This window comes from Pongo pygmaeus, chromosome 1 (assembly GCF_028885625.2).
Source record: "Pongo pygmaeus isolate AG05252 chromosome 1, NHGRI_mPonPyg2-v2.0_pri, whole genome shotgun sequence".
In the NCBI taxonomy this organism is placed as follows: Eukaryota; Metazoa; Chordata; class Mammalia; order Primates; family Hominidae; genus Pongo; species Pongo pygmaeus.
Window position 1 is genome coordinate 99,206,027 of NC_072373.2, and position 23,381 is coordinate 99,229,407.

Genomic DNA, 23,381 nt, shown 5'->3' on the forward strand with positions numbered 1-23,381 from the left:
GCCTCCCAGGTAGCTAGGACTATAGGGGCATGCCACCATGCCCGGCTAATTTTGTATTTTTAGTAGAGACGCGGTTTCACCACGTTGGCCAGGCTGGTCTCGATCTCCTGACCTCAGATGATCCACCCGCCTCAGCTTCCCAAAGTGCTGAGATTACAGGTGTGAGCCACCACACCCGGCCGGCAACGTGTCTTAATCTTTACCATTCCCTAAGCCCAGTACAGAGCCCAGAAAAGATTTGACAACTCAATTATATTAACTAATCTGCCAAAGAACAAACCACTAAACCGTTTTGGTTAATCAAAAATTACATTCAAGGCCTGATGCAATGGCTTAGGTTTTACAATCCCAGAGTTTTGGGAGGCCCAGGCAGGAGGATCAACTCAGGCTAGGAGTTTGAGACCAGCCTGGACAACACAGCCAGACTCCGTCTCTACAAAGTTTTATTGTTTGAGACAGGGTGTCACTCTGTCGCCCACATTGGAGTGCAGTGGCCTGATCTCGGCTCACTGCAATCTCCACCTCCCGGGTTCAAGCGATCCTCCTGCCTCAGCTTCCTGAGTAGCTGGGGCTATAGGTGCATGCCACCAAGCCCAGCTAATTTGTTTTTAATTTTTTGATGTGCGAGGATGGCTTGAACTCATGAGTTTGAGACCAGTGTAGGCAACATAGCCAGACCCCATCTCTGAAAAAAAAAAAAAAAAAAAAGTCTCAAAGTATTGGGATTACAGGTGTGAGCCATCACATCAGCTGGATATTTGATATTAAGCAATTTTTTTTAGGCATAATAGTGTTAAAGTTATCACCATTATAAAAGTAGTCTTTATTAAGGGTTATATGTTGTATTCATAGATAAAAAAAAGTATATGAAGTTTGGGATTTAACTTAATCCTTTGGAAGAAACAAATTGTTTTGTTTTTTGAGACAGGGTCTCAAAATAAAACAAAAGAGACAAGGTCTCACTGGGCTGGAGTGCAGTGGTGCAATCATACATAGCTCACTGCAACCTCTAACTCCTGGCCTCCCATCTCAGCCTCCGAAAACTAGGATTACAGGCTTGAGCCACTGCACCTGGCCACACTGGTCTTATTTATGTTGATAATTATTAAAGCTGGGTTATGTGTGCCTAGTGGTTCACCATGATACTCTACTTTTGGTTTGGAAATTTCCATAATGAAAAAAAAAGGCCAGCTGGGCACAGTGGCTCACGCCTGTAATCCCAGCACTTTGAGAGGCCGAGGTGGGCAGATTACTTGAGGTCGGGAGTTCGAGACCAGTCTGGATACCCCCGTCGCTACAAAAAAATACAAAAATTAGCTGATTGTGATAGTGTGAGCCTGTAGTCCCAGCTACTTGAGAGATTGAGGTAGGAAAGTCGCCTGAGCCCAGAAAGTCAAGGCTGCAGTGAGCTGGGATTGCTCTGGGTGCCAGAGCAAGATTTAAAAAGAAAACCAAGGCTGGGCAATCCCAGCACTTTGGGAGGCTGAGGCGGACAGATCACAAGTTCAGGAGATCGAGAACATCTTGGCCAACATGGTGAAATCCCATCCTACTAAAAATACAAAAATTTAGCCGGGCGTTGTGGCGGGTGCCTATAGTCCCAGCTACTCTGGAGGCTGAGGCAGCAGAATCACTTGAATCCGGGAGGAAAAGGTTGCAGTGTGCTGAGATCGTGCTATTGTACTCCAGCCTGGGCGACAAGAGTGAAACTCCGTCTCAAAAAAAGAAAAAAAAAACAAAACTAATAAAGAATGAGTGAGACTTCATCTCTGAATACTTTTCAGAATAGCTGAGATTGACATGCTTAAGAGTAAAATATCAGACCAGATGACGATTTCCAACTTTATTATCCTATGATTTTAATTTCTCTTTTAGTTAGAAGTTTTACACTAATAGACCCTACTTGTATCTGACTATAAATTAGAGCATATAGCTAGAGAATAAGCACTAGTCGCTGCTCACCGCTAGAGGGACCCTCTGATCATAAGAGGATTATCTACACCACCCACTCAGTAGTTGTGAGTACACTGAGTGACAAGGTCAGGGATGCAGAACATTTATGCCTAAAACATGTTAACGTCCAATTCCTATTAGGGAAAAAATGTTTTCTCCTTATCCAGACAAAAGGAGGACTGGCTAGGGCTGTGGGAAAATCAAATTCAAAACTTTGAGAATCTGGCCTGAGTGCAGTGGCTCATGCCTGTAATCCCAGCACTTTGGGAGGCCGAGGTGGGCGGATCACTTGAGGCCAGGAGTTTGAGACCAGCCTGGCCAACATGGTGAAATCTGTCTCAAAAAAAAAGAAAAGAAACTTTGAGAATCCCCCATTCCTCTTCCAATCCAAGTATTTGCTTTTTCTTTTTTTTTTTTTTTTTTTAGATGGAGTGTCACTCTGTTGCCAGGGTGGAGTGCAATGAATGGTGCAATTTCAGCTCACTGCAACCTCTGCCTCCTGGGTTCAAGCGATTCTCCTGTCTCAGTCTCCCGAGTAGCTGGGATTACAGGTGTCCGCCACCATGCCTGGCTAATTTTTTTTTTTTTTTTTTTTTTTTTTTTTGAGAAGGAGTTTCACTCTTGTCACTCTTGTTGCCCAGGCTGGAGTGCAATGGCTCGATCTTGGCTCACCGCAACCTCTGCCTCTCAGATTCAAGCGATTGTCTTGCCTCAGCAACCCGAGTAGCTGGGATTACAGGCATGCACCCACCACGCCCAGCTAATTTTTTGTATTTTTAGTAAAGACAGGTTTTCTCCATGTTGGTCAAACTCCCAACCTCAGATGATCTGCTCGCCTCGTCATCCCAAAGTGCTGAGATTACGAGCGTGAGCCACCGTGCCTGGCCCGCCCCTACTTTTTTGTCTAGCTTCCTACCAAAGTAAAGGAGCCTTAGCTCAACCTCACAGAAGAAAACAGCTAAAGAAAGCAATCTCTATGATCTAAGAGTGACACCCTAGGGCCAGGTCAAGAGAACGAAAGGGAGGGAATCACTAGGGCCAGCTAACCTCACACTTACTTTTCCCACTGTCCCTCTCCTTTCCTCTTAACTGAGTAAAGTGAGTTTTGAACCTCAAATCCCTGTTAAATTGGGTTGCAACCTAGGCAAGAGACCTACAGTAATTCCCCTCATATTCATTCACTGCTTTTCCTTGTGAAGATAATGGGGTTGCTGAGGAAGAGGATATAAGGACATAAAGCCTTAAGAGTGAAGCTGGAGTGTTGCAAGCTGGAAAGTATGCAGCCTTTGTTTAGGGCAACATGAACAAAACTGAGCCTGGGTGGTGGAGTAGGAGGGTGAGCGGATGGTATATGAAAAAGAATCAGAAAAAATAAGAGGTCTAAATAACTGATTAAAGTTTATTACATTAAAACCATATATCACTTTTATATTGTATTTGCCATTTCTGAACAATACAAAGTAGAGGCAAATAGTAACACTTAATAAAAATGTTGATTCTCCATTCCTTTCCCTAAGACCCAGCCCTCCCTCAAATATTCCCTCCCACCCCTAACAGAACTCTGTCCTTAATAAAACACTTAAATACATCATAAATAGTAAATTATGAAAAAAAAATAGCAAGAATTCTTTCCTTCTTGTAAAAAACATGGCAGCAAAGACAGGCAGCCAGAAACTGGCTGGGGGTGTCTAATATAGACAGTTATTTGGGGGTATGGGCTAACATATTATCAAGGCAGGGTGTGATAGAGAAGGGATAGAACAGGAATTCAACAATCTGCCTGAGATACCAGGCCCCCTTCTTCCCCTGACAAGAGTGGAAGGATCAGATGGAAAACCACAACTCTTGTAGAAGGGGAGGAGAGGGCATATGTAGCCCCCATTTCCAACTTCCCTGCATGAAGACAGGGGGGTAGGACATATGGCACAGCAATGACCTCACCAAGGCAAGAATCTGCTGTCTCCCCATGAGTTTAAGAAAATATTTGCTGGCCTCATAGATATGGACTGCCTGTTAAACAGACAGAAGTGTCCCCTCTTTACCTTAGCTCCACAAACAGGAGAACACTGTTGGAAAAGACGAGAAGAGCAAAAAAATCTCCTTTGGAGAATGATCTAAAATTCATTTGGCAAGTCTTCACATTTAGAAAAACAACCAGAATATATTTCAAATTGCAAAATAGTAATAATTATCACAGCCTGGCAGTGAACAGGATTGTGCCTAGGAAGGGCTATGATCTCCCAGCCCATGGCTGCCTCCTGTTTTAATAAAAGGGATAAAGATTACCCCATGTCCCACTCTCTTCATTCCTTCAGCCTTAAGAAATTCATCAAGAGAGGAGGAGTGTAAAGAGGAGCTGCTTTTGGCAGAGCAATCACTTCTCTTCACAAACACCATGGCTCTTCTGAGGGAACCCTACGAATAGGCATCTTCTCAACACTTCTGGAGTTCTGATCTGAAAATGGCTTGAAATTGTGTGCTGTGCGCTTTTTCCTTTTTTCAGGAAAAAAAAAAAAAAAGAAGAAAGCTGGGAGGTGGTTAAACACCCTTATCCCCCAAAAACCTTTACAAAGATTACAGGAGTATTCTTCCAGGGATCAGAGAGAAAGAACTAAGGTGGGGATAATGTGCCAGCTAGTCTGTCCTGAGGAAATTAAGAGTCCAGTTCCTGGTCAAAGACGAGGGGAAAGAAAGCTGCCAAGTCCAGCAATCCCATTTCCAGCATGAAGAATGGGGGTCTGAAAAAAATTCAATTGTGGAGGCCAAGGGTTAGCCAGTTGAAAATCCGTACCACCCAACTCTGGAGTGGAGGGGATGCTGCGGTCCTCAACTCTCTGAGGCACTAATGCCCATTCATGAGGAAGGGGAAGGAGAGGAGGTTCTTCTTTAGGAAGAAGATGGAGGAGCAGCTCCCCTCGCTTCTATTACACTCCTTTTTTGATGACCAAGTAGAAGAAAATTCAGCATTGCTGGGGGGCAAGGGCTGACATCTTGGGATCACAGAGATGGCAGAATCTTGTTCCAGGTCTTCTGAGGCTTTGAGCTTACTGAAAAGGGAGAGTGTAAAGTTAAGGATATGGAGTACGACATTAAGCAGGAATGGAATTCAAGTGTTAAGAAGTTTCTATTTCAGCCTCAGACTCCAAGTATGAGGTACCAAAAATATTTTTTAAAAAACAAGATGGCGGCTGGGCGCGGTGGCTGACACCTGTAATCCCAGCAGTTTGGGAGGATCAGGCAGGTGGATCACGAGGTCAGGAGATCGAGGCCATCCTGGTTAACACGGTGAAACCCTGCTCTACTAAAAATACAAAAAATTAGCCAGGCGTGGTGGTGGGTGCCTGTAGTCCCAGCTACTCAAGGGGCTGAGGCAGAAGAATGGCGTGAACCTGGGAGGCATAGCTTGCAGTGAGCCAAGATCGCGCCACTGCACTCCAGCCTGGGTAACAGGGCGAGACTCCATCTCAAAAAAACAAACATGATGGCTGGGTGCAACGGCTCACGCCTGTAATCCCAGCACTTTGAGAGGCCAAGGTGGGCAGATCATGACGTCAGGAGTTCGAGACCAGCCTGTCCAATATGATGAAACCCTGCACCTACTAAAAAATACAAAAATTAGCCAGGCGTGGTGGCACGCACCTGTAGTCCCAGCTACTCCGGAGGCTGAGGCAGGAGAATTGCTTGAACCCAGGAGGCAGAGGTTGCAGGTGAGCCGAGATTGCACCACTGCACTCCAGTCTGGGCAACAGAGTTGAGACTCCATCTCAAAAATAAATAAATAAATAAATACATACATACATACAAAATTAAAAAAAAATAAAAAAATAAAAAACAAGATTTAGGAGGTACCCAGATCCTCTAATCTTGCCAATTAACTTCCTGCTCCAGGCCATCAGTGATCCTCTTTATACCTTGCAAAACGTTCACCTCCCACACATCCCAGACACTCACATGGGTGAACTCTGACTCTGCAACTTCAAGCTTTTCCAAGGTTGTACTAACAGGAGAAAAAAAATGGAAGCAGAGAGAAAAAGAATTAGAAGACAACAACAAAGGACTCTCCTTTTAAATCTCATACTGCTTCTCTAATTTTCACTTCAGAATCAATTTCCAGGTGTGGTAGGTACCCTCTAAGATTGCCCCCAATAATCCCTCCCTCCTGAGATCCATGCCATTGTGTAATTCTCTCTCAAGTGTGGGCTGCACTTAGTGATTCTCTTCTCATGAACAGAATGCAGCACAGGAGATGGAATGTCAATTCTGAGATTAGATTACAAAAATACCATAGTTGCTTCTTGGACTCATGCTCTAGCCCCTGCTTGCCTGCTCTGAGGAAAGCCAACTCCTATGCTATGAGCTGGCTATGGATAGGGCGATGTGACAAGGAACCAAATACTGCCAACAACCATATAAGTGAGCTGAGACGCTGATCTTCCCTCAGATAAGCTTTTGGACTAATAGCTTGACTGTAATCTCCAGAGAGAACCCGAGCCAAAGGCATCCAGCTAAGGTACAGAAACGGGGATAACAAATTTTTGTTTTCTTTTTGAGACGGATCTCGCTCTGTTGCCCAGGCTGAAGTGCAGTGGCACTATCTTGGCTCACTGCAACCTCTGCCTCCTGGGTTCAAGCAATTCTCTCACCTTGGCCTCCTGAGTACCTGGGATTATAGGCACAAATCACCACACCTGGCTAATTTTTCTATTTTTAGTACAGACGGCGTTTCACCATGTTGGCCAGGCTGGTCTCGAACTCCTGGCCTCAAGTGATCTGCCCTCCTCGGCCTCCCAAAGTGCCAGGATTACAGGTGTGAGCCACCACACCCGGAATGAGATAACAAATGTTTGTCTTCAACAGCTAAGTTTGGGGGTAATTTGTTACACAATAATAGATAATACAGATTTTTGTACCTGGAATTGAGGTGCTGCTGTAACAAAAATCTAAAATTTGGGGGTGGTGGCCCGATGCAGTGGCTCATGCCTGTAATCCCAGCACTTTGGGAGCCTGAGGCAGGCAGATCATCTGAGGCCAGGAGTTCAAGACCAGCCTGAGCAACATGGCAAAACCCCGTCTCTACCAAAAATACAAAAATTAGCCAGGCATGATGGTGCACGCTTGTAATCCCAGCTCCTCGGGAGACTGAGGTAGGAGAATCGCTTGAACCTGGGAAGCGGAAGCTGCAATGAACCAAGATAGTGCCACTGCACTCCAGCCTGGGCAACACAGTGAGACTCCATCTCAAAAAACAAAAACAAAACAAAACATTGGGGGTGGCTTGGAGGAGCATTTTAGTGAAAAGGTAGTGTCCTGAATATGCTGTTTATAGAATTTTGGACTTAAAGGGGGTTACCAGTGAGGGCTTACAGTGAGAAAAATTTTATTGGAAACTGAAGGAAAGGAGATCCTAGTAAGGCAGCAGAACAAAGTTTAGCAACAATGTGATTTGTGATTATGTGAAAAGTAGAATATGTGCCTAATGAATTGGACAATCTAGCTAAGGAGATTTCCAAGCAAAGTCCTGAAGGTGCCACCTGGTTTTCTCTTGATGCTTATAATAAAATATAGAAGAAGAGAAAGAAATTATGGGAAGGACCATTAAACAAAAATGCCAGAACTTGGTAAGTTTTGAAAATTCCAAGCCTCTCCAGAGAGCAAACGATGCTAAAATTAAGAAATGGCAGGCCACATACGGTGGCTCACTTTAGGAGGCAGAGGGAGGAGGATTGTTTAAGACCAGCCTGGTTAACACAATGAGACATCATCTCTACCAAAAAAAAAAAAAAAAAAAAGGCTTTTGAGCAAGGATAAGCTCCAGGGCACTGCCAAGAAAATGTGGTCTAAAGATGAAGGCAAACATATGACTGTGAAACATTTTATTAAGACCTCAGAAAAACAAAAGGTATTGGTTCAGAGTATAGTCATCCCTCAGTATCTGTGGGGGACTGGTTCCAGGACCCCTCATTGAATATCAAAATCCACAATGCACAAGTCCCTTATATACAATGGTATGGTATTTGCATATAACTTACGCACATCCTCCATATACTTTATTTTTTTTTCTTTTGAGACAGGGTCTCGCTCTGTCACCCAGGCTGGAGTCCAGTGGCGCGATTTCTGCTCACTGCAACCTCCACCTCCGGGGTTAAAGCGATCCTCCTGCCTCAGCCTCCTGAGTAACTGGGACTACAGGCACATACCACAACGCCTGGCTAATTTTTTTGTATTTTTGGTAGAGATGGGGTTTCGCCATGTTGCTCAGGCTGATCTTAAACTCCTAGGCTCAAGTAATCTGGCCACCTCTACCTCCCACAAGTGTTGGGATTACAGGCGTGAGCCATCACGCCTGGCTAAATCATTCCTAGATTATTTATAATAACTAATACAATGTAAATGCTATGTAAATAGTTGTTATACTGTATTGTTCAGGGAATAATGACAAGAAAAGTCTGTACATGTTAAGTACAGGCCTAACTGTACAGTACATATCAGCAACAACATAACATTTTCAGGATTTTTTTTTTTTCAGTATTTTTTCTTTTCTTTTTTTTTAAAAGGGATGGGGTCTCGTTATATTGACCAGGCTGGTCTCAAACTGCCTCAAGCAATCCTCCCACCTCAGCCTCCCAAAGTGGTGGGATTACAGGCATGAGCCACCACACCAGGCTCTCAAGTATTTTCAGTCCACAGTTGGTTGAATCTGGGATGTGGAACCTGTGGATACGGAGGGCTGATTGTGCTATTCAAAAGGCTGTTCAAAAGATTATGTTTCACAGATCCTTTCAACTGAAAAACAGGGTCTGTAAGAAGCTTAGGTCTCATAAAGAAGATATTTATGAGTGTGGCTTTTGTCTAACGGAGTAAATCCCAAGGAGAATCACAGGGGGCCCACAAAATTTTCTGTATCAGTAGAAACACGCCATCTTGGATCAAAAAGGACAGAAACAGTACAAAATAGAGACCACTAGTTCCCCCAAAATTCTACTGGAAAGAAGCAGGCTGAGAAAAGAACTCAGGTAAAAACACACTCTAGCTTTCATGAAAAAGGAAGACTCAGAAGACAAAACCAAGAGTCTAGAGGGTAGAGCCAAGAACCACAGAGAATTATTCTTCTGCTTTGAGGCCTGATAAAAGAAACTCCAACACTTCCTGGATTTTGGAACAGCAAATAAAATCAATGACTCCTTTTAGTGTCTCCCATTCTCCCCTTTTATGTACAGAAATGTGTATATTGCTTATCTAATGCCTGTCTCACCATTGTATGCTAGGTACACGGGGAAAGGATAACTTGTCTCTTTGGTTCCACAAGTTCACAGATTAAGAACTGTACTTGAGGAGCTGTGCTTAAGGAACTATACCTGGGGGGCTCATCCAAACCCGGACCTAATTTAGGTAATAAAACTCTGGACTCTGAGCTAATGCTACAATGGGATGAGACCCTGGGAGGGGATCAGTGTATTTTGGACATGGAGGTATGTAAATTACTGGAGACCAGAGGGCAGACTATGACAGGCAGTTTCTAAGATGGCTCACAATGATCCCTGTGCCTCCTGGTATTCACACCCATGGGTAATTCCTTCCTCTTGAGTGTGGGCTGCATTTAGTGAACAGAATGTAGCACAAGTAGTAGAATGTCAATTCTGAGATTAAGTTATAAGAGGCCATGATTTCTGCATAGGCACATGCTCTCTTGTTCACTGTCAGATAGCCCAGGTGCCATGTTGTGAGCTGTCCTATGGAGAAGTCCATGTAGCAAAGAACTGAGGGAAGCCCCCAGACAACAGCCAGCAAGGAACTAAGGCCCTCAGTTCAGCAACCCACAAGGAACAGAATCCTACCAGTAACCACATAAATAAGCTTAAAAGCAGATTCTCCTATTTGAGCCTTCAGATGAGACCCCAGCCCTGGCCAACAGCTTAAATGCCACCTCATGAGAAATCTTGAGCCAGAGGACCCAGCTAAGTTGGGCCTGGATTCCTGACCCACAGAAAGTATGATATATATTTGTTATTTTAAGCCACTAATCTTTGGGGTACTTTATTATGATGCAATCAAATTATAGAGGTTTCCAAGGACTTGAAAAGAGAGATAAGATTATATGGAGAAAGGGGCCAATAAACCAACCTTGTAGTTAGCATTTGCAAAGTCTCTCCAACTAGAGGTGAGAAACTGGGGTCAGGAATAGGCGAGCCCTCACTGATTTCCTCCAAAGGTGGAGTCTGAGGTAAAACATCAGGACGACCAAGGTGAACGCCTGGAAAAAAGATAGAGAAGATGGGGTATGGTAAATACAAGGAAAAATATGTAGCAGCTTGGCTTCCTGGATAGAAATGGGAGCAGAGGTTCTGGCCAGACAAGGTAAAGGCTCACAAGGAAGGGAGGGAGTACCCAATCACACGGGGACCCCAGCCCTAGTGCTGACCTGGCTCCACTTCCGCCTTTGTTGTCACTTGTGCCTTGTGTTCCCCAGAGACCGATGGCTGGTAAGTAATGCAGGAGTTGCCACTGGAGCCTGCTCGCCGAGAGAAAGATGAGCCAGACCGAAACTTTTTGGAAGGAGAAGGCTTCACTTCAAAAGGGAAAAACAGAGCCTACTTAGCAACCACCTTAGCAACCATTACCAAGACATAGATACAAATAATTGCTAGTATCCCCAACACACACCCAAAGTTGGTCTGAAAAGTGAAAAGGCTAATGTCAACAAAGACAGGCTCTATGAATTACTATTCAGAGAACAAGGTGTTAGCTCGCTTCACTTTCCAAGAGGCATGAAAACCTAGAAGAAAGGAAACATATTCACACCTACCCCTCCAACATGGAGCCCTGATGACTGCTTTACTTCCATCAGATGAAATGTACCCTATTGCATAATTCCCTTTTTTTTTTTTTTGAGTTGGAGTTTCACTCTTGTTGCCCAGGCTGAAGTGCAATGGCGCGATCTTGGCTCACTGCAACCTCCGCCTCCAGAGTTCAAGTGATTCTCATGCCTCAGTCTCCTGGGTAGCTAGGATTACAGGCATGCGCCACTACACCCAGCTAATTTTGTATTTTCAGTAGAGACGGGGTTTCACCATGTTGGTCAGGCTGGTCTCGAACTCCTGACCTCAGGTGGTCCGCCCATCTTGGCCTCCCATAATGCTGGGATTACAGGTGTGAGCCACTGCGCTTGGCCCCTCTTTTTCTTTAATAGTATTCTATAGTAAAACCTGAGAAAGATAACTTTTTTTGAGATGAAGTTTCTCTCGTCACCCAGGCTGGAGTGCAATGGCACTATCTCAGCACACTGCAACCTCTGCCTCCCGTGTTCAAGTGATTCTCCTGCCTCAGCCTCCTGAGTAGCTGAGATTACAGGTGCTCACCACCACCCGGCTAATTTTCATATTTTTAGTACAGACAGGGTTTCAACACGTTGGTCAGACTGGTCTCGAACTCCTGACCTCAGGTGAGCCACCTGCTTTGGCCTCCCAAAGTGCTGGGATTACAGGCGTGAGCCACCATGCTGGGCCAAGAAAGATAACTCTCACTCTATATCTTCTTAGCACGTATGTGCCCAGCACTAAATAACTGATACTTGTAATTTTTACCACTTTGTAAAGATTTTTTTCCTTATCTTTTTAAAATTTTTTGTAGAGACAAGGTCTCACCATGTTGCCCAGGCTGGTTCCAAACTCCCAGGCTTAACTGATCCTCCTGCCTTGGTCTCCCAAAGTGCTGGGATTATAGGTGTGAGATACTGCACCCAGCCTGGTTTTTCCATATCCCTTAAGACTGTCTGGCATGCCTAGGTCCCCTCTCCCTCGCTATGGAACTAATGATGCCTAATATGAGAAGAAGGGAAAGAGAAGCTAGAATTTGCTATGGCAGCAGCATGGAAGATTTGCAAAAAAAGAAATATTGGCACTTCCTAAACAAGAAAGTTGGGAAAAGAGACTAAAAACATGTGCTAAGCAGAAATCAGTAAATGCTTCTGTAACCACCGGAGATAGTCTAGAAGATAAAACAGAACACCAGTAACCTCATTGCGTATCTCTGTACATAGGCTCTGCCTATCTCTGTGGCATGGATCCTACATCCACAACTACACATTATTTATTTATTTATTTTTTTGCAAATCCCAATTCCCCAGAAATGGCCCTCACCTCATTGACACATGCAGGAAGAGCCAAGGGGCAAACAGCAACTTGAAAACGACTATGACAGACTGACTAACACAAAGGACAAGAAATGGCTCTCATGGGATGTAGGTGGAAGGAGAGGCCTCTGGCATTGGCAGCTCCCTACCAGAGGTGTCCTGCCCTCTGTTCTCTTGGGGTAAGGGAGCCACTGGGCAGGAGTAGGCAGTCACTTGGTAGAAACCACTTACAGGGAATCTTCTTAAATACTGTGTTGCACATGAAGCGCTGGAACCGTTCAGCGTAGAAGCCTGGGCGATGCACTGAGACAGTGTCCTGCAGGGCAGAAGAAATGCTATAGAGTTAGAAGGAGGCCCAGCAAGAGGAACTCTAGTCCAAGGGCCATCTTCCCCCAGACTGAGCCCCTAAGCAGAAGGGTAAAACCTACAAATGAAATAAATGGAAGAGGCCAGGCATAGTGGCTCACGCCTGTAATCCTAGCACTTTGGGAAGCCGAGGTGGCAGATCACCTGAGGTCAGGAGTTCGACACCAGCCTGTTCAACATGGCAAAACCTCATCTCTACTAAAAATACAAAAATTAGCCACGCATGGTGGTGGGCACCTGTAATCCCAGCTACATGGGAGGCTGAGGCATGAGAATCGCTTGAACCTGGGAGATGGAGGCTGAAATGAGCTGAGATTGTGCCACTGCACTCCAGCCTGAGTGACAGAGCGAGACTCCATCTCAACTCAGCACTTTGGGAGGCCAAGGTGGCCCGATCACTTTGAGGTCAGGAGTTTGAGACCAGCCTGGCCAACATGGTGAAACCCCGTCTCTACTAAAAATACAAAAATTAGCTGGGCGTGGTGGTGCGCGCCTGTAGTCCCACCCACTCGGGAAGCTGAGGCAGGAGAATCACTTGAAACTGGGAGACGGAGGTTGCAGTGAGTCGAGATCACGCCACTGCACTCCAGCCTGGGTGACAGAGTGAGACCCTGTCTCAAAAAAAAAAAGAAAAAGAAAAAATTGCAAGAAACTGAGGCCAGTCAGAAGTGATGGAGGCAGAAGTGTACGGTAAGAGAGCCTCTAGTATTACCACTTACTCCGTCATGTACCAGGGCTTTCCAAGAGTGCTCCAACTTCTTAACAAACCTGCAAGAAAAATGTACATCACCTACTCACGTCATTTTTAAATAAATGACCTTAATAACTTTATATTTTAGGGGGTTAAAGGGGTAATAGAAAATCTTGAAAAGACAGAAGCTGAGAAAGTACATCTACTGGTACACTGGTTTTCCCAAGAACAGGCATAGCAGTGCTGGTTCATCACGGAGACCAATGTTGTTTCTAGGTAAGTCAATTATTCACCCCATGGGAAAAGGGCAATTTATGTCCCTGGCAAATCAGGAACATGAGTATTTATTATAAAAGGAGAGCTGAAGGAACAGATGGGCAAGACTGGAAAGGGTAGTTAAAACTGGATGATAACACTGAACCAACAAATCAAGTACTGTCCAGTCCTCATTAGTATTTAAAACCTTACAGGAACAAAACTGGGGTCTAACAATTCCAGCTCCTCTCTGATGATCACTCCATTGCCTCTTAGTTCCAGAGTCTAATACATTTTACAGAACTCAGTGACCCTCCTGTTTTTTCTCCACAGAAAAGGGTAACATTTCCAGCTGTATCCCAATGTGGAACATGACTCATCTCATAGGTTTTTGCAAAGAGCCAGACAGACGGCATATTCTACCCTGGTGCTTCCAAGGACTGACTCAGCTTTCCACAGAAGGTATACATTATGTCTGGGGAGATGCGGGAGGAAGGGTTATAAAGGCCGGGGAAAGAGGCAAAACCAATGAAGTAAGTAGCCAGACTGCAACTCACTGTTCTTGCTTCCGGAAGAACTTGGCAACAAACCCATCTAAAAGAGAAACGTGAGTGGTTATCTGTATCCACCCTCTCTTAATTTGGGATCCATATGCTCCTCACCTGTAAGACTGTAGAATGTCAATGATGCCAATATAAAGCAGAAGCCTTTCCCCTTTACTATTCCGGGCAGGGATGCCACCCATACTGGAAAAGGCAAAAAGGAAAGGGTGAGAAAATCTGTTGGCTAGTTTAGTCAGATCAGGATGGGGAAGTGAAACCTACACATAACTGCCTCATCCTCCATAAACCAGAAGATCAGACAATAAGTGATCAAGAAAACAAAAAGAGAAAAAAATATATTTAAAAAACAGGAGAAAATGAGATCCTGCCTCTAACCCCAGGAACTCTCTACAGTATGTATTATAATCTAGTTTTCTCCACATCTCCTTGCCTACCTCTTCCACTCTGATTCCACCAAAGAGAATCTAAAATTGCCACTACTCAGCAATTTTGGGAATGCTCTCCTAATTAACTGAACTTCTTCAGTACTTTTGCTATCTTAATTTATGCCCACTAAGACACTCTTCTTGAGAGTCATATTACAGGATACCTTAAAAAAATGAAACAATCTAAGATATTTGTGATATTTCAGTAATTACACTTACTAGATAGATCCATGATGAAGAAGGATGCCTTCCACAAAGAAGTCTATAATAATTTTTTTTTTTTTGACACAGGGTCTCATTCTCTTTGCCCAGGCTGGAGTGCAGTGGCATGTACAGTGGCTCACTGCAGCCTTGACCTCCCAGGCTCAAGCAATTCTGCCTCATCAGCCTCCTGAGTAGCTGGGACCACAGGTGCTCATCACCACACTCAGGTAATTTTTGAGTTTTTGTAGTGATGAGGTCTCATCATGATGCTCAGGCTGATCTCAAACTCCTGGACTCAAGTGATCCGCCTGCCTCAGCCTTCCAAAGTGTTGGGATTACTGGCATGAGCCACTGTGCCCAGCCCATTGATTATTTTTGATAAAGTTCTAATATATTACTAACAAAAAGAGACGACTAAAAAATGATAATAAAGTTCTAATATAATTTGCAGACATGCATTTAAGACTATAATTTTTTAAGTCTTTAACTCTTGAATAGCTCTCCTTCCCATATATACTATAAACCCGAAATTAACCTTGTTTTCATTTTGTATTAAGAAAGCTCATTCAAGCTCATTCTATACTTCTGTAAACATTAATATTACTGATCCAACTGCCGAGTCAAGGCTACTCCTTTCCAGAAGCTGGGTCCCTTCCTAAAGAAAAAGTGCTGTGGCCGGGCACGGTGGCTCACGCCTGTAATCCCAGCACTACGGGAGGCCAAGGCGGGTGGATAACCTGAGGTCAGGAGTTCGTAGACTAGTTTGGCCAACATGATGAAACCCCGTCTCTACTAAAAATACAAAAAATCAGCTGGGTGTGGTGGCGGGCGCCTGTAATCACAGCTACTCAGGAGGCTGAAGCAGGAGAATCGTTTGAACCCAGGACGTGGAGGTAGTAGTAGGCTGAGATCGTGCCATTGCACATCAGCCTGGGCAACAAGAGTGAAACTAAAAAAAAAAAAAAAAAAAAAAAAGAAAAGAAAAAGTGCTGTGGGCCTATGTTCTCCTCCCTAGTGGCCCTGAGCCCACTCACTGGTCATCGGTCTCCATGGTACCACCCCGTCGAGCCTCTCCCTGGATGGATTCCATGGCTGTGGAATACAGAGCCTTTTGGGGGGCCGGTCTTCGAGTATCAACTGAGTATTGTGTTTCGCTGCTTAAGGGCTCTCGTTGTGCATGATCTATATTATGGATTGACATCAAGAGGCTATAATCCATTATCTTGAAGCTCTGCAACACCTAATGGAAGGAAAAAAACATGATCTGAGCCTTGGAAGAAATAAAAATATTTTTCAGGATCTCATTTTTTTTGTTTTTTTGAGAAAGGGTCTCAATCTGTCACCCAGGCTAGAGTGTAGTGCTGTGATCTTGGCTCACTGTAGCTGCAACCTCCCAGGCTCAAAGGATCCACCTACCTCAGCCTCCCAAGCAGCTGGGACTACAGGCACACACCACTACGCCTGGCTAATTTTTTATTTTTCGTAGAGACAGGGTTTCACCATGCTGCCCAGCTGGTCTCTAATTTCTGGGCTCGAGGGATCTGCCTATCGCAGCCTTCCAAAGTGCTGGGACTATTGGTATGAGCCACCACGACTGGCTTGACAGCTTTCATGACGTAATTATTTAATTTAGCCTTACAGTGAACCTGTAAGGCTAAATTTTTTTTTTTTTTGAGACGGAGTCTTGCTCTGTCACCAGACAGTACAGTGGCGCGATCTCGGCTCACTGCAACCTCCAACTCCCTGGTTCAAGCGATTTTCCTGCCTCAGCCTCCCCAGTAACTGGGATTACAGGCACGTGCCACCACACCCAGCTAATTTTTGTTATTTTTAGTAGAGCTGGGGTTTCACCATATTGGCCAGGCTGGTCTTGAACGCCTGACCTCGTGATCTGCCTGCCTCAGCCTCCCAAAGTGCTGGGATTACAGGCGTGAGCCACCACGCCCGGCCTGGTTAGTCTTTATTTACATCCCTTAGCTTTCTCTCATTTGAGTAAATATAATTTTTCCAAGTCCCACTGCCTAGCCCACAAGACCGTCTTTGTTCTTTCCATGTATGTCTCTCCATGAAGAGAACACTATCTTCTCAAGAGAACAAGGAATACATATTTGTGCTGTGAAGATTCCACAACGAGGTTGTGGTAAAGTACACTTTGTGACAGAACAGATCTGTGGTAGGACCTTGTATGACTAGCTTTAATTCAGTTAAACATTTACTGAATCCCCACCATGTAGGCGCTGTGCCTCCTTACAGATTAAAGAGAGTTTCTGTCCTCAAGGACATTATACATTTAGAAACGGATACAAATGTAAAATAAACACAATACAGTTTAATATGTGCAACAGTGGGAAGTGTTCACATGACAGAAGAGTACAGACGTCAAGAGCGATATCTAGGCCGGGTGCAGTGGCTCACACCTGTAATCCTAGCACTTTGGGAGGCCAAGGCAGGCAGATCACTTGAGGTCAGGAGTTCAAAACCAGCGGGGCCAACATGGTGAAACCCTATCTCTAGTAAAAATACAAAAACCACCCAGGCATGGTGATGGGCACCTGTAATCCCAGCTACTTGGGAGGCTGAGGCAGGAGAATTGCTTGAACCTGGGAGGTGGAAATTGCAGTGAGCCGAGATCGTGCCATTGCACTCCAGCCTGGGCGACAAGAGTCCATCTCAAAAAATAAAAAATAAAGTAAAATGTAGATTACATTTATCTGTTGGTGACAGGGGCAGCATGAGAGGATGAAATAGGATAAAAAGTTAAGGTAGCTTGTTGAGAAACAAAGCTAGGGAGATCAGAGTCAGAAAATGGTTTGATTAGAATGCCAAACATCTGAAATCCCTATTGAGAGCAACAGCAAATGGACTGAAGAACGATATTGAAAGCCCAAGTGGGGTTGGATATCATAATTCTGTAGAGATGCCAGTATACACAGTTGTGTAATATTCTTCAGCAGCACTCAGCTTCCAAAATATAAATTTGGATTTGGCAGCCAGGACCAAAATCTGAGGAAGGATGATGTTGGTGTGAAAATAAGCAGAACATTTGACTATGAGGCCCAGGCTAGCTAGAGAAGGAAATAAATCCCATTGTGGGAGGATAAACGGGGAGAAAGTAAAAATGTAAAGGAATGGCAATGAACTAATTAAAAGTTATTTTAAATACAGCCCAGGACATACAGTGCTAAGGAACAGAGTTCCATCTCCCACAAACTTAACGCCTAAGAACAATCAAGCTGTTTTAGTAACTGAGATTTTTGGTGTCTAAGTAACAAACTCACCAAACAGTCACGCTGCAGGGTCTTACAGAGAGCATTGTACATGTCAGCATCCAAAAAAAGACCATCAGGGATGTCTTGTAAGAAGTCTAGGTCTTTAAATGTGGGAAGAGGCTTCTCTCGCTCTTTCTGGGAAGCCCGCCGTTTGTAGGTTGAGCCTTTGAGGTCATATTTGATATGCATTTTTACCGATCTTGGTAAAAGATTGTTCATCACCACAATCCGAATGTTCTTGCCACCTGCCTGCACACAGTACAGTCCATAGAATTTAGGCAGCAAAGTCCGAGGGTTCTGGTTGAGGTTCTGAGAACACAAAAGTAAACAGAAGTAGGAGAACAACTTAGCTGATTTTCAGTGAAACTCACGGGTAAAAGTTACCACCCATCCTCCCTTTATCTCCTATATGAGATTCAGACACAATCTGTCCACAAACCTACATCATATATGCTTTAAATTTCCCTATGCATCTATTTCAATGATAAGTTCACCATCAAGCTGTGCCACAGACTCTCCAATACAGATATCAGTCAGGATACCAATAAAAGATGGATATATTTCTTCAGAGAGATTTAAGAGAAGACGACACTCTCTGTCCTGGGTATAGTATATTCTTGGGGATGGTAAGGCAGGTAAGGAGAGTTACCTAACTTCTCCAGAACCTCCAATAGCAATCAAAGTAAGGCTGCAGAGAGTATTATCAAGGGAAATAACCTACCTCATTCCCCAAACTAGAAGCTGAACTAAGAACAGAAGATGAAAATAGCCAGGTGCAGTGGCTCATGCCTATAATCCCAGCACTTTGGGAGGCCAAACAGGAGGATCATTTCAGCTCAGGAATTTGAGACCAGCCGGGGCAACGTAGCAAGACCTCATCTCTACTAAAAATTTATAAAAATTAGGCCGGGCACGGTGGCTCACGCCTGTAATCCTAGGACTTTGGGAGGCCGAGGCAGGCGGATCACGAGGTCAGGAGTTCAAGACTAGCCTGACCAACATGGTGAAATCCTGTCTCTACTAAAAAATAAAAAATTAGCTTGGCGTGGTGGCGCATGCCTGTAATCCCAGCTACTTAGGAGGCTGAGGCAGGAGAATTGCTTGAACCCGGGAGGCGGAGGTTGCAGTGAGCCGAGATTGCGCAACTGCACTCCAGCCTGGACGACAGAGCGAGATTCCGTCATGAAAAAATAAAAATAAAATGTTCATAAAAATTAGCCAGGTGTGGCGGTGTGTGCCTTTAGTCCCAACTACGTGAGAGGCTGAGGTGGGAAGATCACTTGAGCCTGGGAGATCAACAACACTTAAAACAGAACAGATAAACAAAACCTCTTTTACCATAGAGAGGCAAAAGAAATGGGGTGAAAAGCACAAAACTGAACAACATTTTTATTTTATTTTTTTTTGAGACGGAGTCTTGCGCTGTTACCCAGGCTGGAGTGCAGTGGCAGGATCTCGGCTCACTGCAAACTCCGCCTCCCGGGTTCACGCCATTCTCCTGTCTCAGCCTCCCGAGTAGCTGGGACTACAGGCGCCCACCACCACGCCTGGCTAATTTTTTGTATTTTTAGTAGAGACGAGGTTTCACCATCTTGGCCAGGATGGTCTTGATCTCCTGACCTCGTGATCCGCCTGCCTCGGCCTCCCAAAGTGCTGGAATTACAGGCGTGAGCCACCGCACCCGGCCTGAACTACACTCTTAAGATAGAAGTGCTGACACTGTTTTACCCTGCTGAAGACAGCCTCCCCAGCCTTGCCCAGAAGTGGGCAGCACAGGTGGACAGTGCTTCTCTCTCCCTTACCATGTAGTATCCTGGAAGCAGCTTCTGCAGAAATTCCGCCTCTTTATGTTGGACTGTCTTAATAATGAACTCATCGTCGCTGGACACATAGAACAGGGAACCACTAGCCCCAGAGCTACAGAGTTCAATCAGCGGCTCACTGCAGAGGGAATACTGGGGCAAACAGAGAAGAACTAAGAGATTTAGACACATCAGGGCCTTGCCCAACACAAAAATCAACTACAGATGCAATTCTTTTCTAAATAAAAACCAGAGCGAGACTGTGGAGAAAAGGGGCCTTCCTTTGGGAATATCCCTCTGATACTGGAGTCACAGGGTCCTGATATCCAGATGCTTACCAAGTAATCATCGGGCCGGATACCAAATAGCTCCCGGAAGTAGCGGAAGGCAACAGGTGCATAGGTCTTGAAACGAAAGTCATTGTAGTGATGAGCAGGGGTCAGGTTGCTCCCTTCACTGTGGGGTTAAACAGAGGTAGCCATAACTTGCCAGTCCCTATCATCCAGAGAATCTACCTTGCGAAGACACTCAGAGTCACCTCATGGTGGGGGGACTGGGGGAATACATTCCTCCTAAGATAATCACAGCCCTTCTTAGATGAGTTACTTAGTGAGACAATGGCACAGCATGGACAGCAAGACATAAGAACAAGAAGAAATCACACTGCCTCCTATCCAATGCATTAGGTTGTTTTTTATGGGTCAATCCATAGGACAGAAGCTAATGGAAGCATCTAGAGGACAGTATCTGCTCTCCGAACTCTCTAGTCCCACATCACCCTGATTACAACCAGGTTAAGAAATGGACACATGTCTAAATTGTCTGACCTGAACCCCTAAAACTGCCCTGGGCTGATTTGAAAAGTCCACATTTCCAGGACGTGCTCCTGAACATTAAACTCTGTACCTGGGAAAGAAGATACTCTCTACCACGTAGAAATCTTGCATGAGGACATCACGCTCTGGTTTGGTACTCAGGCTCCCCACAGTGTGGGTAATGCCTAACTGGATGGCACCTTTCAAGGCTGATGAGGTTGTCTGAGAAACAAGAGAAATGAGAAGAAAATTCCTAGTATAAGTAGGATCATAACAATTAAAAATTCAGAAAGGGGAAGCTAGAAGAAACACTTTAAAACAAACGTCCTTTAGTCTGAGCAATAGTTCAGATAAAACTGGGACAATCCAGTTTCCCCATCCCTATGCTGTACTCTGCAATTAAGCTTAGTAAAGATTGGAAGGACAGTGAGGATACAGAGTAGCAAAGCTAGGACTCTCTGAGCCAGCCTCAGCTAGGCAAGGTGCTCCCTCCTGTTGGCCTGCCTAAACAAGAGTTCCATATCTGTATTTGGAAGATACATTGTATTGACACAACATTCTTAGTTCTCACTGCTAAGGTTTCTGCCCCCAGAGTGTATCTGGAGCCCTCTAAACATTTCCTTCATCTGATATAGAATGTAACTAAAATTAACCAATATTCCTTTTTTTTTTTTTTTTTTTTTTTTTTTTTGAGACGGAGTCTCTGTCACCCAGGCTGGAATGGAGTACAGCAGCATGATCTCGGCTCACTGCAAACTTTGCCTCCCTGATTCAAGCGATTCTCATGCTTCAGCCTCCCGAGTAGCTGAGATTACAGGCATGCACCACGACGCCTTGCTTATTCTTTATATTTTTAGTAGAGATGGGGTTTCACTATGTTGGTCAGGCTGGTCTCAAACTCCTAACCTCAGGACTCCCAAATCTCTGGGTTTACGGGCTTGAGCCACCATGCCTAGCCTTAAAATTAACCAATATTCTGATCTGACTGCCTGGCGGCAGAAACTTCAGTCCTCTAAGGAAGGGCCTGACTAGTGTCTCAAGGACAACAGGGTGGGGTGGGCGCGGTGGCTCATGCCTCTAATCCGAGCACTTTGGGAGACTGAGGTGGGCAGACCACTTTAGGCCAAGAGTTTGAGACCAGCCTGGCCAATGTGGTGAAACCGTCTCTACTAAAAACACAAAAATTAGCTGAGTAAGGTGGTGTGCACCTGTAGTTCCAGCTACTCAGAAGGCTAAGACAGGAGAATTACTTGAAGCTGGGAGGCGGAGGCTGCAGTGAGCCAAGATCACACCACTGCATTCCAGCCTCGGTAACACAGCAAGACTCTGTCTCAAAAAAAAGGACAACAGTGTGGTAAAAGAGCTCCTAACTGAAGAAGAAAGCATGAAAGACTCAAATTATTTCTGAGAGCAGTATTCAGAATTAGAATTATCAAACTTGGTCAAAACACAAACACAAGAGCCCCACTCTTACAATCCAGGATTCCAAGCCCGTGGGAAAGTATCGCATCATCTAGATCTTTGCTGTCTGATAACAGTAGCCACTAGGTACACATGGCTATTTAAAGTTAATTCAAATTTAAAACTTCATTTCCTCAGTCTTACTACCTACAGTTCAAGTGTGACTACTAGCTACCTTATTGGATAGCACAGATACAGCACATTTCAATCACTGTAGAAACTTTGATTAGACAGCTTTGCTCTATTTGCCTCATCCCTGACCTCCGCCAGGCATTACTTATATTTCTACTTGGTCCTCAATGGGCAATAAATTACAACTAGTTTTTTTTTTTTTTCTTGAGACGGAGTCTTGCTCTGTCTGTCGCCCAGGCTGGAGTGCAGTGGCGCAATCTTGGCTCACTGCAAGCTCCGCCTCCCTGGTTGACGCCATTCTCTTGCCTCAGCCTCCTGAGTAGCTGGGACTACAGGCGCAAGCCACCACGCCCGACTAATTTTTTGTATTTTTTTTTAGTAGAGACGGGGTTTCACCGTGTTAGCCAGGATGATCTCAATCTCCTGACCTCGTTATCCACCTGCCTCGGCCTCCCAAAGTACTGGGGATTACAGGCATGAGCCACCATGCCCGGCCTACAACTAGTTTTTTTCATGTACAAATAGGTCAAAGGAAAATAAATTATTAGTTCCTTTTTTTTTTTTAAGTATCTGCCTCCCCAGTTAGAATAGAAACTCATCTTTTTATCTCAATGTTCAACATATAAAAAGAGCTAAATGGTCGGGCGCTGTGGCTCACGCCTGTAATCCCAGCACTTTGAGAAGCCGAGACTGGCAGATCACCTGAGGTCAGGAGTTCAAGACCAGCCTGACCAACATGGAGAAACCCTATCTCTACTAAAAATACAAAATTAGCCAGGCGTGGTGGTGCATGCCTGTAATCCCAGCTACTTGGGAGGCTGAGGCAGGAAAATCGCTTGAACCCGCAAGGCAGAGGTTGTGGTGAGTGGAGATCGTGCCATTGCACTCCAGCCTGGGCAACAAGAGTAAAACTCCCTCAGAAAAAAAAAAAAAAAAAAAAGCTAAATAAGCCAGGTGTGGTGGCTGAGGCCTGTAGTCCCAGTTACTCTGGAGGCTGAGGTAGGAGGATGGCTTGAGCCCAGGAGTTCAAGGCTGCAGTGTGCCATCAACGCACCCACTGCATTCTAGTCTGGGCAACAGAGCAAGATCCTATTTCTTTTTCTTTCTTTCTTTTTTTTTTTTTTTGAGACGCAGTCTCGCTCTGTTGCTCAGGCTGGAGTGCAATGGCGCAACCTCGGCTCACTGCAACCTCCGTCTCCCAGGTTCAAGCTATTCACATGTCTCAGCCTCCCGAGTAGCTGGGATTACAGATGCCCGCCACCGCACCCAGCTAATTTTTGTATTTTTAGTACTCGAGATTACAGATGCCTGCCACC

General features: G+C 44.8%; 1 protein-coding gene across 20 annotated transcripts in view; it reads right to left on the reverse strand.

The window, feature by feature from the left end:
- Window positions 1-3,332: 3,332 nt before the first annotated feature.
- PIP5K1A (phosphatidylinositol-4-phosphate 5-kinase type 1 alpha) overlaps window positions 3,333-23,381 on the reverse strand; it is a 51,663-nt gene continuing 31,614 nt past the window's right edge. For 9 of the 20 annotated variants that reach the window (XM_063651090.1, XM_063651089.1, XM_054474024.2 and 6 more), the window contains 11 exons: window positions 20,564-20,694; window positions 19,996-20,113; window positions 19,658-19,810; window positions 17,865-18,164; window positions 15,621-15,826; window positions 14,057-14,140; window positions 13,168-13,216; window positions 12,314-12,398; window positions 10,373-10,519; window positions 10,075-10,204; window positions 5,803-5,950 (listed from right to left, as the gene is read on the reverse strand). In XM_063651090.1, coding sequence (XP_063507160.1) covers window positions 5,812-5,950; window positions 10,075-10,204; window positions 10,373-10,519; window positions 12,314-12,398; window positions 13,168-13,216; window positions 14,057-14,140; window positions 15,621-15,826; window positions 17,865-18,164; window positions 19,658-19,810; window positions 19,996-20,113; window positions 20,564-20,694 — 1,542 coding nt within the window. In that variant the 3' untranslated portion in view covers window positions 5,803-5,811. The other 11 variants (XM_063651140.1, XM_054474030.2, XM_063651136.1 and 8 more) reach the window with 4 other exon arrangements.